This window comes from Zea mays, chromosome 8, assembly GCF_902167145.1.
Source record: "Zea mays cultivar B73 chromosome 8, Zm-B73-REFERENCE-NAM-5.0, whole genome shotgun sequence".
NCBI classification, from domain to species: Eukaryota; Viridiplantae; Streptophyta; class Magnoliopsida; order Poales; family Poaceae; genus Zea; species Zea mays.
Genome location: NC_050103.1, coordinates 4,281,298 through 4,295,370, shown reverse-complemented (window position 1 = coordinate 4,295,370; position 14,073 = coordinate 4,281,298). Strand labels below are relative to the sequence as shown.

Here is a 14,073-nt window from a genome sequence, read left to right as displayed (position 1 = left end):
GTGGGGGGCTAGGGGAATCTCACGGCGGGGGGCGAGGGGGATCGCAGCGGCGGGGGCAGTCAATGTACGCGTGATCCACGGACGTTAGGGAAATCGTGGCGGGCGGGCGGGAGGGGATGCGGAGTCTACACTGTCCTCTTAATAGTGATCCGCGGACGTTAGGGAAATCGCGGCGGGCGGACGGGAGGGGATGCGGAGTCTACACTGTCCTCTCCACGTGAACCTAACACTCCTACGAAAACCGCCAGCAGGCACGCAGTCCCGCCACCGCCCAGCCGCAGCCATTGCCCGTTGGTCCCACCCACACAGCCCGCGGCGCCCGTCCGGCCGTCCCCTCCGCTCACGCGCTCCACGCACGCAGAGACGCGCACACAGCTTCCAATCCCTCTCGGTCTCTGGCTCTCTGTCTCTGCTGTCTTTCACTCTCTTCCTCGCCTTCCACTCCCACCCAAAAACCCTAGTCGCTCATCTCTCCGCCCAAAACCCTACGCCGCCGCCGCCGCCGCCGCCGCCCGTACCTAGTCGCCGTGGGTCGCCGGCGCGTCCATGGACGCACGCTAATAAGACGCTCGCTGGTCTGTTCCGAATCCTGCGCCTGTGTCTCGCGCTCTCGGCGGCGGCGGCGGGATAAAAACGCTGCAGACAGGTAATCTCTTATTGCTGCTCTGTGTTTCTGTTGCGCGTTAGCGTTGACGATGGAGGAGCCGAATGCGGGCGCCGCCGGCGCGGCTGCGGTGGAGGTGGCGGATCCGGCTGGCGACGCCGGAGTCGGGCCTAGCGCATCGCCATGGAGGAAGACCACGCCACCTCCGGCGGCGTCCGGCGAGGCGGCCGTTATGGGGGCCGAATCCTGGCCCGCGCTCGAGGAGGCGAGGCAGAAGGCTGCCTCGGAGCCTCCAGCAAAGGCAGCGGCAGGCAATGCTGCTGGCAGCGATTTCGTGAAGGGGCCGCAGGGCTCCCCTCTGCCGTCGGCTCCATCGCAGGTATGATCTGTGCCTGGTTCTAATCTGCTCACATATGTAAGTTTTATTGTTCACTGGGTCTGTGTGACTGTGTCTATTTTCGTGTAGCTCATTTGTAAGGTACTTTTGATGCAAATGCTAGCTGTTGATCACTTCCGTGGATATGGGTAGTTATTACAGTACTTTTTTTGTGCTGCCTGGTTGAATGTAGGTGTGTGCCGATTCGTTGGCGAGTAGTAACAGATAGCTATTTTATAGTAGCTCCAGCTTTTTGTCCAGTGCTTTCATGGTAGATGTTGGGTTCCAGCTGACCAGGTTGCGCTACGTTTGAAGCATGTTACACTTGTCATGATGGTAACTCAAATTTGTCGCCTAGCTGAACTGCTGAAGCATCATCTTTGCAGTTAGGTAGTATTCTTTTGCGTGGCATGCTTCATTTCGAGGATGGCCAGTCCAAATCTCGCTCTGAATGTGCTGGACTTTTACCCTGTATTCTGTATAACACTTTTGACACAACACCATTCTGAAGTCTGATAGGCATTGTGGCAGGTCTTGCCATTCCCATCCCCCTTTCTCTACTATGTAAACATTTCAATCTATTTTGGTTTTGTTTTGCTTCATTGCATCTTTTGTATCTCAATAAAAAATGTGGTGCTTCTTTGGTTTTTTGGAAAGACATTATAGCATTCCGTTACTGATCAACTGATGCATATACGATTAGAGTCACTCTTCCTAGGTTAGATCCTATGTGCATTTTCCATTTACTACATTATTTGCTTCAGTTTGATAAAAATGGGCAAACATTGTCAGGTGGCTAGTCGTATGCACAAGTTTGATGGCCATGGAAATGGAAATCCCAACAGAAATCACCAAGCCCATCATAGAAATGGGCCCAGGCGACGTTTTCCTGCTGCTAATGGTGCACCACCTTACCCTCCACCAATGCATTATCCCCAACATCCAGGGCAACCCATTTTTTACCCCGTGGTTCCCAGTCCAATGATACTACAAGAATATTCTTACCAGCCATTTCCTATCCCAGTCCCGAATCATGACCGGCATGTTGGAAAGTCTGGTTTTGAGAATTCCGTGCCTCCTTTTGTTCCAGTAGATCAAGTTGGTGCCCATGAAAGTAACAGGCCAACGCCTCCACATCCAAGAGGAGGTCCTCATCTTTGGCGGCCTCCTGTTGGCACTCATGGCACTAGGCCCCATCCTTCTCCTGAAGGCCATGGCCATTATGGACAGGCTTGGCAAAATCCTCAGATGTTTGGTACTAGAGAAAACACAAATCTACCACAAGGTCTTGGGCCAAGAGCTTTTGTAAGACCAATGGTGCCTCTTGGATACATCAATGGACCACCATATCCTGGTAATGCTATGCTCACCATTTATGACATGTTTGCAGTTCAGATTTCTTTTTAGTTTTCAAATATTGATAAATGCTTTAAACTCAGGGCCTATCCCTCCCATGTATTATTACATGCCCACTGTGCCTATGGATTCGATGAGAAGTCCATCACACTACATTCAAAATCAACCAGCTCCTAATCCTGTTTTATCCCCAGAAGCTGCTGAGTTAAGATCTAATATACTAACTCAAGTGGAGTACTACTTCAGGTAAATTCTTATTATCTTCCTTTGGAGTCATAACAAAGCGTGATGATACCTATAAACATAGATGCGTGGATTTGTAACAATATGTTGATAGATTCTCATTTATTTTTATTGGGTGCTGGGTAGTGGTGCCAAATAGTTTATTTTAATTGGATTTTTGTCTATTGTCAGAAACATGATGTTAAAAAGTTCAGTTTGATGTTGTATCACACTTCAAGGTTGTAATGTCATGGTGCAACATGCACACAAATACCAATACAGCCTACAATCTGATAAAATCTCATATGTTTCGATAACATCAGGAGCGATTAAATGTTCTTTTAGCAAGTGTGGCATGCAATCCTTTGTTCATGCAATCATGTTTTTCAGTGATGCAAATCTGGAGCGTGATGATTTCCTGAAATCTTTAATGGATGAGCATGGTTGGGTTCCAGTTTCAAAACTTGCAGATTTCAATAGAGTATGTTTTCTTTCCAGATTGCTTAATATTAAATTTCTATTATTTTGCCCTTGTGCTAGGAAACAACTCATTTTTTTATTTGCAGCTTAAGAAAATGACCGCAGATATACACCTGATATTGGATGCACTGACAAGCTCAAGTCTTCTAGAAGTTCAGGTTGCAATGTTATTTCAATAGTCATTGTTCAAATTCCATGTTCTGTTTAGGTATTTGGTTTTACCTTATCCTCTGCTGGTCTACTGACAGGATGACAAGATTAGAAGGCGTTATGATTGGTCAAAGTGGGTCTCGCTTTCTGGTACATCAGTTGCGAGCCCATCATCTGCCAGTGTGAATAGCAGTGTGGGTGAGAAGAACATTGGTGGTTTTTCAAATAAGGATGCTTATTCTGAAGATCAAAAGACGCATTGTCAATCCAAAGATATTAGATGTAATACAGATATTGGTATGGGGGAAAAAGTTATCGATGAACAAGTGCAAGATTCACATGGTTGTTCATTGAATAACGACTTTTCTGTCATCAGTATTGATGAAAAGACTAAGAACCTTTCTGCACATCCTTCACGCAAATATGGATCTTCTTTTAGATTTGGTGAAGTTCAGAAAACAAGGTCGAAGATAGTACCTAATGCTCAGAGTGAAAGAGGTTTCTCTATTGGTTTCCCAAGTGCCTTCTCTAGCTTTGGTGGTGGTGGTGACCAGAGCACTTTCTTGCTTGATGAGGAGTTGGAACTGGAACATGTCGACCATTCACGTGATGACCTCCATTCACATAAAAGGTAATTATAGCTGGTATACTCTCTATTTTCCATGTCTTTATTATTTTTTTCTAGGTGTGTATGCATGTGGTCAGGGGCGGAGCTTAGTGTAGATTAACATGGGCCATGAACCCTCCTATATGATTCTCCACTAATCTTGTTTCTCGCGAGCTTATTGGACTTGAAAGTAATCATGAATTTCATTCATAATCCAGTGTCACTTGATGCATGCCCCCCCTTCATTTTAGCCCAAGCTCTGCCAGACTGCCATTGCATGTGGTTTGGTGCAAATTTTCTCAAACTGCCCAAGCCAAATCTTGTCTACTTTTGACCAATCTTAGCCGCCATTTTGGTTGAGTGCTTAAGTTTGGTTTGATGCCTTTCTCCACCTTAATTTATTTTGATGGCCAAAGTTGGTCAAATCCTGGACCATTTGCCAGCCAAAATTTGGCTTGGCTAAGAACCTAAGAGGTGACAGTAGCAAACCAAACATACCTTAAGCTTTGTCAACTTTGCTTCCTTTAGCCATTGCTCATATGGGCTAGCTACATAGCTTTTTTCTTCGTTGACAAAGCAGGGTGTGCGTTGTGAAGAAACATGCCCTTAGCCTACTGATGATTGTTTGATATTTGCTGCCTATTTTTCACCATAGTTATGTGTGATAGATGTTCACAAACGTTTCCTTATCCATGTAAGCTGCACACTTGTATTTTCTTCTATGTTGCCCTGATACGGGGATACTGATACGCGATACGCCGATACCCCGATACAGTATTTCTCAAAAAACACCGATACGCCGCTACGTAAATATTCTAAATAAAATTAAATGCTGAAATAGTTGACCACACAATTTCACAAATAGTACATAGACAATAAAGTTTAGGCCACCAAGGCATCAAACCTAAAAACTTCAGTGTTCAGCCTTCAATTTCTAACAGTAACAGACTACTATCACATAATAAATAAAGAAAACTGCTTCCATCAGCTGTGATACTTGCAGCAACGGTATCACTGCTGCTGCAGCCTTCACTCAGAGCAGTGCACAAAAGTAGCAGGCAGCGGCTGTTGCTGTGCAGCAAAACTAGATTTCATTCTTCATTTGGTTCTGCATCTTTGGCTAAATCCAATGCCCCAAGATCTTCAAACAATTTTTCTTCAAGTTCTGGCTCATCGAGAGACAGATCAGCTTGCTCAAGAAAACCAGCACCACCCTCAAAATCAGCTTCAAAAGTGTCAGCTCCAACATCCCACATTGCTGATGGACCACTGCACCACTGCGGTATTCATCAGTTTTTCTAGAAAGAAGATGCAAATTTTGGTGTGTGAAAACCAAATCCTCAGCACGTCCAGGATTTAGCCTACAGTTAAATCGCAAATCTGCATTAGGAACCAAAATTCATACATGTATGACCATAACGAATATGTAAAATAAAATGAGATAGAATTGAACCTATTTTTCCAATGAACTATGGATCAGCCCATATGTACTCCAATTTCTCTCAGCACAGGAGGATGATGCTGGCTGTCCAAGTAATTTAAGTGCCAACCTTTTCAATTCTGGAGCAGAATGGCCATGAATTCTCCACCACAGTTTTGGTTCCATATAACCTCTATCCTCAATTGAGTCAAATGAATTGAATCCAGTTCCAAACAAAGAGAAATTAGCATATTGTAACTTAATCTTTAATTCTTCACCAGAAAAATAACTCCTGAAACAAGCATTTCTCATCTCTGAAATTTCCTCATCATTATGAGGAGCTTGTCCGTTGGGGACCTCATTGATCCATGCATCAGTGTAATACTTCGGATTTAGTGAGTGTGCCAAGCAGTGCAAGGGTGTGTTGCTTTTTCTCCATCGACTCACCAAGATGTCATGCACAGCAGAGTAGAAGATAGATTCTTCATGTGACTCTTTTATTTCATGACGATAGATCACACTATTCACCTTCTCTATCATTGTGTCCCACATCTCATACATCAAATGGAGGCATGGCTTGTCAGTACCAGCTGCTCGTATCATAGTATAGACAGGCTCAGCGAAACTAAGAAAATAGCGCACTTTATCCCACCACAGATCATTCACAATCTTCTCCTTGACAAATTGAGCCTGACGTGGATTATCTTCCCTATATGTACTCCACTTTTCACTTACTACCATCACTGAAAGAGCATCTTTTATAATAATAAATCTCTTCAACATCACAATAGCAGAGGCAAATCTTGTGTCAGCAATTGCAAGGAATTTCAGATTGCTTTGCTCATTGAACATAGCCAACCTCATGGAGTGATTCATGATGAAATTTTTAATCATGTTGGCATCTCCAATGACTTCGCTAATCCACTGGAATTCAGTATAAAGCACATCTTCAATTTCGTTAGCAGCACATATGTTCTTCAAAGCAAGATTCAAAGTATGCACAACACAAGGGGTCCAAAAAATATGAGGGTGCTTCTGGTCAACTATGATGTCAGCAGCTCTGCAATTGGCAGCATTGTCAGTTATCACTTGCACAACATTTTGTGCCCCAACCTCATCAATTACTGCTAACATCTTCTCTGCAATATACTCCTTGGTCTTGGATATTCCTTCAGTGTTGATCGCTCTAAGAAACATTGTGCCATCTTCTGTAACAGCCAAGAAATTCAAGAGTGGGCGTCTTTGAGCATCTGACCATCCATCTGAAACAATACTGACGCCTTTAGAGCTCCAAGTTTCCTTCACGGGCTGCAGCATTCTCTCCACATGTGTCCTCTCTTGCATAAGAATACTTGTCCTCAACTTGTAGCTTGGAGGGACATAACCTCCAATTGGATTATTGGCAGCAAACATGAAAGCCTGTCTAAAATAGGTTACATGCAAGATTAAAAGGCAGACCACCAGTGTAAAACATTCTAGCTATTAGTTCATCAAGCTGTCACCGAACATCCAAATTGAAGCTAGATTCAATAGCTGAAACACCCCTCCTCCTTTTCTTCTCTTTGCCCTCAACTGGGAGTGGGATATCTCTAGGCATGGTTCTATCAGCAACAGCACTGGCTGCAGCAACTTCAGCTTTCAGTTGATCAAGAACATGTACTGTCACCACTCGACAAAACTTCACCACAAAACCAGGAATTTTCAACAGATGTGCTTTAACTCTAGAATAGCTTCCATTCCAAACATGGTTACAAAGTCTACATCTAATCCTCACATTTTCCCCCAGACCCTTTCCAGTTCTTTCAATTATCTCAGCATACCTCCATAATGGCTTTTTCTCATCATCATCTGGAGGAACCATACAAGCAGCAGCCAAGACCTGTCCTGCGATGGCAGGGTTATTGGCGACGGGAAAACTTCCTCCACTGCCACTGACTTCAGTAGACGCATTTGAACTCGTGGCCATGGAATCTAACAAGACCAGACAAGTAGCAGTGAGCAGATTAAGGAGAAAGGAGGAGATTGAGAAGCAAGAAGGGAAGAAAGTGGCCACAGACCTCACGGCGGCGGCTCCAATCGGCGCCTGACAGGCTGACGACAACAGGCCTCGCGGCGGCGGCTCCAATCGGACACTACTGGGTGACGACGACTCCAATCGGCGAACGACGGCGGCTCCAATCAACGAACGACGACGGCCACAGATCAACGGCGGCAGCTTAGATCGGCGAACGGTTGTGGCTACCAACGCGCAAGTGGAGGCACAGATAGGCGGCTTCGGGGCAGCGGCTATGCGATACAGGAGTACGTGCGTATATGAAGTCTAGGGTTGGAACGTATCACAGGTGTCCCAGGAGTATCCGGTATTTTTATTTATTTAAATCCACGAAAATATCCGATACGTCTACGATACGTATCCGGAAGTATATGGGAAGTATCCGTATCAGATACGGTATCCGACACCGGTACATGAGTTTTGTGAAGTATCCGTGCATCATAGGTTTTCTTTTGGAACAAAAGGTACTATATACTTTAGATAATAATAACAATAATACACCTTTTAAATAGCAGAAAATGTTACTTTTATACATGTGCTTGTTTATTACTTCCTATCATGCAAACTAGATGGCAAAACCACAAGGAGAAATCTTAAGTTACTATGTAAATGTCAGAAAAATATACACGAGCCGTATTTAATGTCACCATTTTACTAAAATATTATGTTTTAGTTGCATTACACATAAAATGTTTTTTCCAGCAACTAATGGTCTGCTTCCATAGTAGAATGGTATAATAACATCTCTGCATAAAAAAAGAAATTTGGCATACTAGATGTCAAGTCTTACCAGACACATCAGAAAGTCAAGTAGTTCTGTTGTGCTCCATTCCACATCTCCTATGCTACAGGGACTAGAAGTTGTGCATGCATTAATGTTTTTCCCCCCGCAATATTTCTGTTTCAAGCAGGGGTGATGATGAAGATGAGGACTTCTTTGTTGATGATCAAGACGTTAGTAGGCTAATGATTGTTACACAGGTTGGACTTGCATGATTTTGTGTGTTTTGTTTTATTTAATGATATAATGCCTCTAACTTTCCTGTTTCTGCTATCATATCCAATAATGAACTTTGAGTTAGTCTCTGTTGGTTTCTTAATATGGACAATGATCAAATGCTTTTAGGCAATTTGGGTTAGAACTTAGAAGTTCATTGTAATATAGGCTCTTTTATTTGATTCATCCTTTTCATGTCACATGTATCATGTACTACCAAATCTAGAATTTTCAGTTAATTCTTTCTGTCTGTTGTTTGCCTATTTTAAGATATTTGCATTGATGCCACTCTTTATAATTGCATTGCTATTGTTGCCCTTAAGGAGAGCACATTCATAGTTTAGTAGTAGGAATTGTTCTTCAATAAAATTTGTGATGGACCAAACAATACATTTACTCTGAGTGGCTACATGTAATGCCATACTGCACAAATGTCACAACTTGGTAGGCCAAAAACACAACACTTGCTTTTTGAAACTTTAAATCATAGTTTTCTTTAACATCTGTAATCTTTATCTATTATTTCTCCATTGACTAGTTGGAGGTTAACTAAGTGTATATGTGGATTTGCTTACCTTCTTTTAACACTTTAAGCTTTTGGGGTGTACTGGTTTGTGCATGCAACTTAATATGATATCAGAGCCAAAGGTCACGAGTTTGAATCCTGGTTAGCGCAATTAAAATAAAATAATTGTTGTTCGCTCCCATTCCACGTCTGAGACCCAAGAGAGGCTCGACGTGAGAGGAGTGTTAGAATATATAAGTGAATTGCCACCTGTTTCTATCAGCTTAAGCTTTTGGGTTGAACTGGTTAGTATCTCCACTCTAACAGGGTATGTATCAGAGCCAGAGGTCTCGAGTTCGAATCCTGGTTAGCACACTTAAATAAAATAATTGTTGCTTGCTCCTATTCCACGTCTAAGACCCAAGAGAGGCTCGACGTGAACATGAGTGTTGGAATATAATATAAGTCAATTGACCACCGCTTCCTATCAGCTTAAACTTTTGGGTTGAACTGGTTGGTGCATGCAACTTAATATGGTATCAAAGGCAGAGGTCTCAAGTTCGAATCATGACAGAGGCTTTAATTGTGCCTCCACCCCTTTATTTCCACGTTTGTGCCTTTCTCTCCACTGCACGTGAGTGGGGGTGTCGAACTGGTTGGTGCATGCAACTTAATATGGTATCAAAGGCAGAGGTCTGAAGTTCGAATCATGACAGATGCTTTAATTGTGCCTCCACCCCTTTATTTCCACGTTTGTTCCTTTCTCTCCGCTGCACGTGAGTGGGGGTGTTGAATTGTATAAATGGATTGCCTACCTTTTCTTAACAACTTAAGCTTTTGGGATGAACTGGTTGACACATGCAACTTAATAAACTAGTCATATTTGACAGTGTTGGGGCAAATGGGTGGATTCATTAGATAGCATTCCTTCAGTTGATGTTATTGGACTGTTAGATTATGTTTAGTTATCTTTGATAGTATCTCTAGACTTGATTTGCATTTCAAGCTTCAATGAGCAGAGTCCTTTTATTTATTCTGTTTACAATTATAAGATCTGTAAAAATTTTCTTGGGGCTGGGTCCTGTTTAGAGGAGGTTGTATTGCAGCAGAGTAGGAATTTAAGCTCAAGCTTGCACTAAATTCTAACGGGTGGATCTGGAATCTGATCACCTGCTGTCCAAACAGTCCCTTAAGGGTTTAGCTCAGACTTGTGTGGTTGAGATACTTTTGTGTGGTCACTGAAATCATGCTTATTTGTTTTAGAATGCTTGCCTTTGTTTAGATTATTGTTGCCCTTGAGTAATGGGTAATTAATTGTTAATTTCTTCTGTTTTCCCAAACTATGCAGTGAGCTGTATTGTATGTTTGCTTGAACCTGGGACTGGTGGGTTGTAGAAAAGCTCTAAGGGCTGGTTTGGTGGACATGGAAATGGATGGGATCCATATGGGGGAGGAATTCAGGGTTTAGGGTTCCTCCCCACTGTCCACCAAACCAGCACTAGGAATTAATAAAGTGCCATTTATAATGCATGCTGAAACTATTTTCAGTTGAAAGACAACATCCTTGTAAACGTCAGGATCCTAATGTTTGTTCATTGTTTTTTTTACAATACAATTTGATGTCCGAAGTATTTTGCAGATCGAGTTGATGTCCGAGATGAAACTTTTTGTGTCGAGCTAGGGTTAAGCTGTATCATTTGATGATATATTGAGAACATTTCACATATATATTGTTTCAATTTTGTATCTCACAGGATACTAGGTTAGAAAAGGATGACAAAAATCGCACAAGTATACCACAGGCATTTTCAACTGAGGAAGCTTCAAGAATAAGTGATGCCTTATACTGCTATGAGGTGATGTGTTAACAGTTCTTAGCATTACAAAATGGGAAAATTCCTTATATGCCACTGGCCAATGCTCATTGGACATTGCCATGCTATCTATTTGCCTGTTAACCAACAATTGATTGGCTGCAAAAAGACTATTTGGCTCTTATAACGAAGTTAGCTCATTTAACACCTCTACCACGTCTGTGAGAACATAGATTGCTGGTGGGTTTGGTACAATTAATACTACCTACTTAACAGATTCGTTTGTCCTTATATTTATAGTAAACTGAGCAAATGCTTCATTTGTAAAATAAGCTCATTATTTCAAATTCTCATCTGTGAAAAGTTGCAAGGTGTTCTGTTTACAATTATAACCTTCAGTGTCAGCTCCCAGGTAAACTTATTGGTAGCAATAGATAATGTTTCAGCTATGTTCCCTGTTGCTGTTTGAGTCTTGGACTGATAAGCTGTATCATTGATTCAAATGTTTGCATATTTTAATTTGGAGTCATTGAAATAAGTGTTTTGGAATCTTGAAATATGTGTATTCCTTGTGGGGCTACATCTGAATCAAGCTGGCTTGAGGTCAGGCTTTAGTGTCTGAGCTTAATTGTACTAATTAGCTTTTCTGCTTAGAGGGCATTCTGAGACGGGTGCTGCATACGTTGACCTTCTATTTGGTACTACCTCTGTTCTCGAATATTTGTCGCCCACTAGTTCATTTTTGAACTAAACCGCGACAAATAAAAAAGAACAGAGGGAGTATTAAATTTTACCTTTTGTTCTATTCTCATGCTAATATTGTAATATTAATTCTGACTTCAGAAACTGCATGGTCGATGCACTGATAATCAAAGAAGTTCCCAGGCTGATCCTGCAGATGCTGATTCTAAACCAACCAGTGGTTCAAAGGGAAGCCATATTCGCACTGGGACTAAAGTTACTGAAGAAGCAGGACAGCCCATTCCACGTAGGCGCCAAAATAAAGGCAACAGAAAAGCGCACAGCTCACGTAAACAGAGATTCTTTGCTGGTAATTTTGTGAATAATCCTGATCAGTATGGTGGTGTGTCAGAAAGCCCTCCAGGCAATTCAGTTGGATATTTCTATGGATCTACTCCAGAAAATCACAGGTGGCTCAACAATTAATCCTTGTCTACATTAGTAAAACCTACCTAATTGTTGCCTCAATTGATGTTGATTTGATGATTCCATTGCTGTCTAGTTATAAAAGTTCAAAGCTGAGTTCATCTCCTCATGGAATTCCTACTGGGAGCTCGCCTGTTGGGTCTGTGCCCAAATCTTCTCCACAATCTCAGCATCTTACTTTTCATCTTTTAGAAAAAAATAAACTCCAGCCGCAAAGGTACGTGTTTTCCTGCATGGACGTGTATTATAAGTTGATGTTATTTAAACATTATTCATCAGTGCTTCATTCTATTTCGTCTTATATCTATATATATCAACCTTCTTGTTTTGAGTGAAGGTACAATAAGTTCAAACATCACTGCCTTATGGAGCGTAAGAAATTAGGCACTGGCCAGAGTGAGGTGCAGTTCTCTCCTATATTTATCTGGCAATCGTAGCCTTGTAAATGTTAACTAGCGAAAAAGCATAAAACTAATTGGCTTTAATCAATTCCTGCCATTATATTGTATTCGTAGTTTTGTCAGTTGGACCATCGGAGACTTTTCATTAATACTGCATGTGCCCTTGTTTTTTAAGGCCATTCTCAATTAATGAAGAAAGAGATGACATGGGTTCCATGGGGATGAAACCATGTCTACACTGTTACCTAGACATATTCTCTTGCATGTTTTCTATAAAACTGTGCTGAATGAAACTCTTCACTGTGAGAGACTTTCAACCAAGATCTCATTTCATTTCTTTCTTGATTATGTGGCATCTTAGAAACACAAATATGAAATATTCCACTGTGAATGGCCTAACTGAAAACTTATACTTTTCATTACTATTGACATGTGTGCTTTCTGCAGCAAATGAACTCACTGTATCGCTTCTGGTCATACTATCTGAGAGATAATTTTAATGAAGATATATACAAGGATTTTAAGAAACTCGCACTGGAGGATGCTGCAGCGAGCTACAGATATGGTCTCGAGTGTCTATTCAGATTTTATAGGTATCGACATTGTAGTTTGAAGAATAACCTTCCAATTGCTGTTTATTTGCATTTTACAGTATCTTATTTGGCCAGTACATTTTGCATTAGAGCAGCATTGATTATTACTTTTTTTTTTTGCAGTTATGGTTTGGAGAAAAAATTCCAACCCAATGTATATGAAGATTTCGAGAAGCTTACTTTCGAATTCTACCGTAATGGTGATCTTTATGGACTCGAAAAATACTGGTATGTGAAATTGTCACCAGAGATTATGTGTATCTTTAGTGAATGAACATACTGTTGCTGAATCTTCTACGATTAATGTGAACTTACTGTTATAGTGCCACCCTATGAGTAGCTGCACGCATGCAGTTCATTCAATTTCTATTTCTATAAATTGTCATGCATGCAGTTTCTACATGAAACTGGTGTATACCAGGAAAGCTGCTGGTCCAACTTGATAATGGAATCTGCAAATTGGAGTGCAACTTGCCTGATTTTGAGCAGTAACTGACATTGATTTTTTCCCTAATTGCACCAGGGCATTTCACCATTACCGAAATCCAGATATCGGTCCTGTAGATAAACTTCCAGAGCTGGAGAGGCTTCTGAGGGAGGAGTTCCAGACCCTAGAGGACTTCAAGGCAAAGGAGAAAGCCCGAGCGACGACGGAGAAAGGAACTGGCATCAGTAGCAGCAGTGTGGTGGTGGCCGCAAGTCATAGCAAGGCTGAGACTAAGCAGGTCTGAGTCCCGCATGAAAATTTTCGGTGGTCGCCCCAGCAAAAAGAGGAAGTAGCGTTTTCTTTTTCTTTGCGAAGAAGTAATGATTCGGGTAGACATGTGCAGATTTTGCTATATCCCCTGCCAGTGCCGTGTGTTGTGGCTGCCCAGAAATTTTCCCTCCTTTTCTCATTACCTTCCTGGCACCAATGTCAATGTGGGAGTTGTACATAGATATTTTTTTTCCTCTCTTGTTAAATGGACATATCATAGAGAATGGAGTTTAAAGCCTTTGTGGTGGCTCGGTGCTGTTTTTTAGGGTGTGGGCTATGTTGATGGCATAGTCATCTTTGAGAACTTGATTTTTGAATACCTTCTCGAATTTAAAATGATGCAACGAATCATATAGTTAAAGCCTTTTCTTTTATTTCTACCATCTAAAGTTGTAGAATAAAAAATGATGCTCCTTTAAAAATGATGTCAGGATCATTTTGAAAACTAAAACTGGCGCCACAATCTCAATTATTTTGAGAAACCTTACGACAATGTTCGTTTTATAATACAATATATAAACGAAGTTGGCAAGTGAAGCCACATCAACCAGAGTGAAGTGTTATTTTGGCA

At 41.7% G+C, this 14,073-nt stretch overlaps 2 protein-coding genes across 2 annotated transcripts; one reads left to right on the top strand and one right to left on the bottom strand.

Moving 5' to 3' along the window:
• The first annotated feature begins 443 nt into the window (after positions 1-443).
• Positions 444-13,750, top strand: LOC100193028 (uncharacterized). The gene is made up of 14 exons (NM_001358525.1): positions 444-983; positions 1,773-2,334; positions 2,420-2,582; positions 2,949-3,039; positions 3,125-3,196; positions 3,287-3,819; positions 8,180-8,249; positions 10,525-10,626; positions 11,428-11,735; positions 11,828-11,968; positions 12,089-12,152; positions 12,600-12,745; positions 12,869-12,973; positions 13,269-13,750. Exons 1-14 carry the CDS (start codon positions 696-698, stop codon positions 13,474-13,476), a joined length of 2,853 nt encoding a protein of 950 aa, NP_001345454.1. The 5' UTR covers positions 444-695; the 3' UTR covers positions 13,477-13,750.
• Positions 4,916-5,945, bottom strand: LOC103634671 (uncharacterized). Its single transcript, XM_035961581.1, is given in 4 exon segments — positions 4,916-4,975; positions 4,977-5,072; positions 5,075-5,159; positions 5,253-5,945. Coding segments are annotated over 4 exon segments (807 nt in total). The 5' UTR covers positions 5,819-5,945.
• Positions 13,751-14,073: the final 323 nt, after the last annotated feature.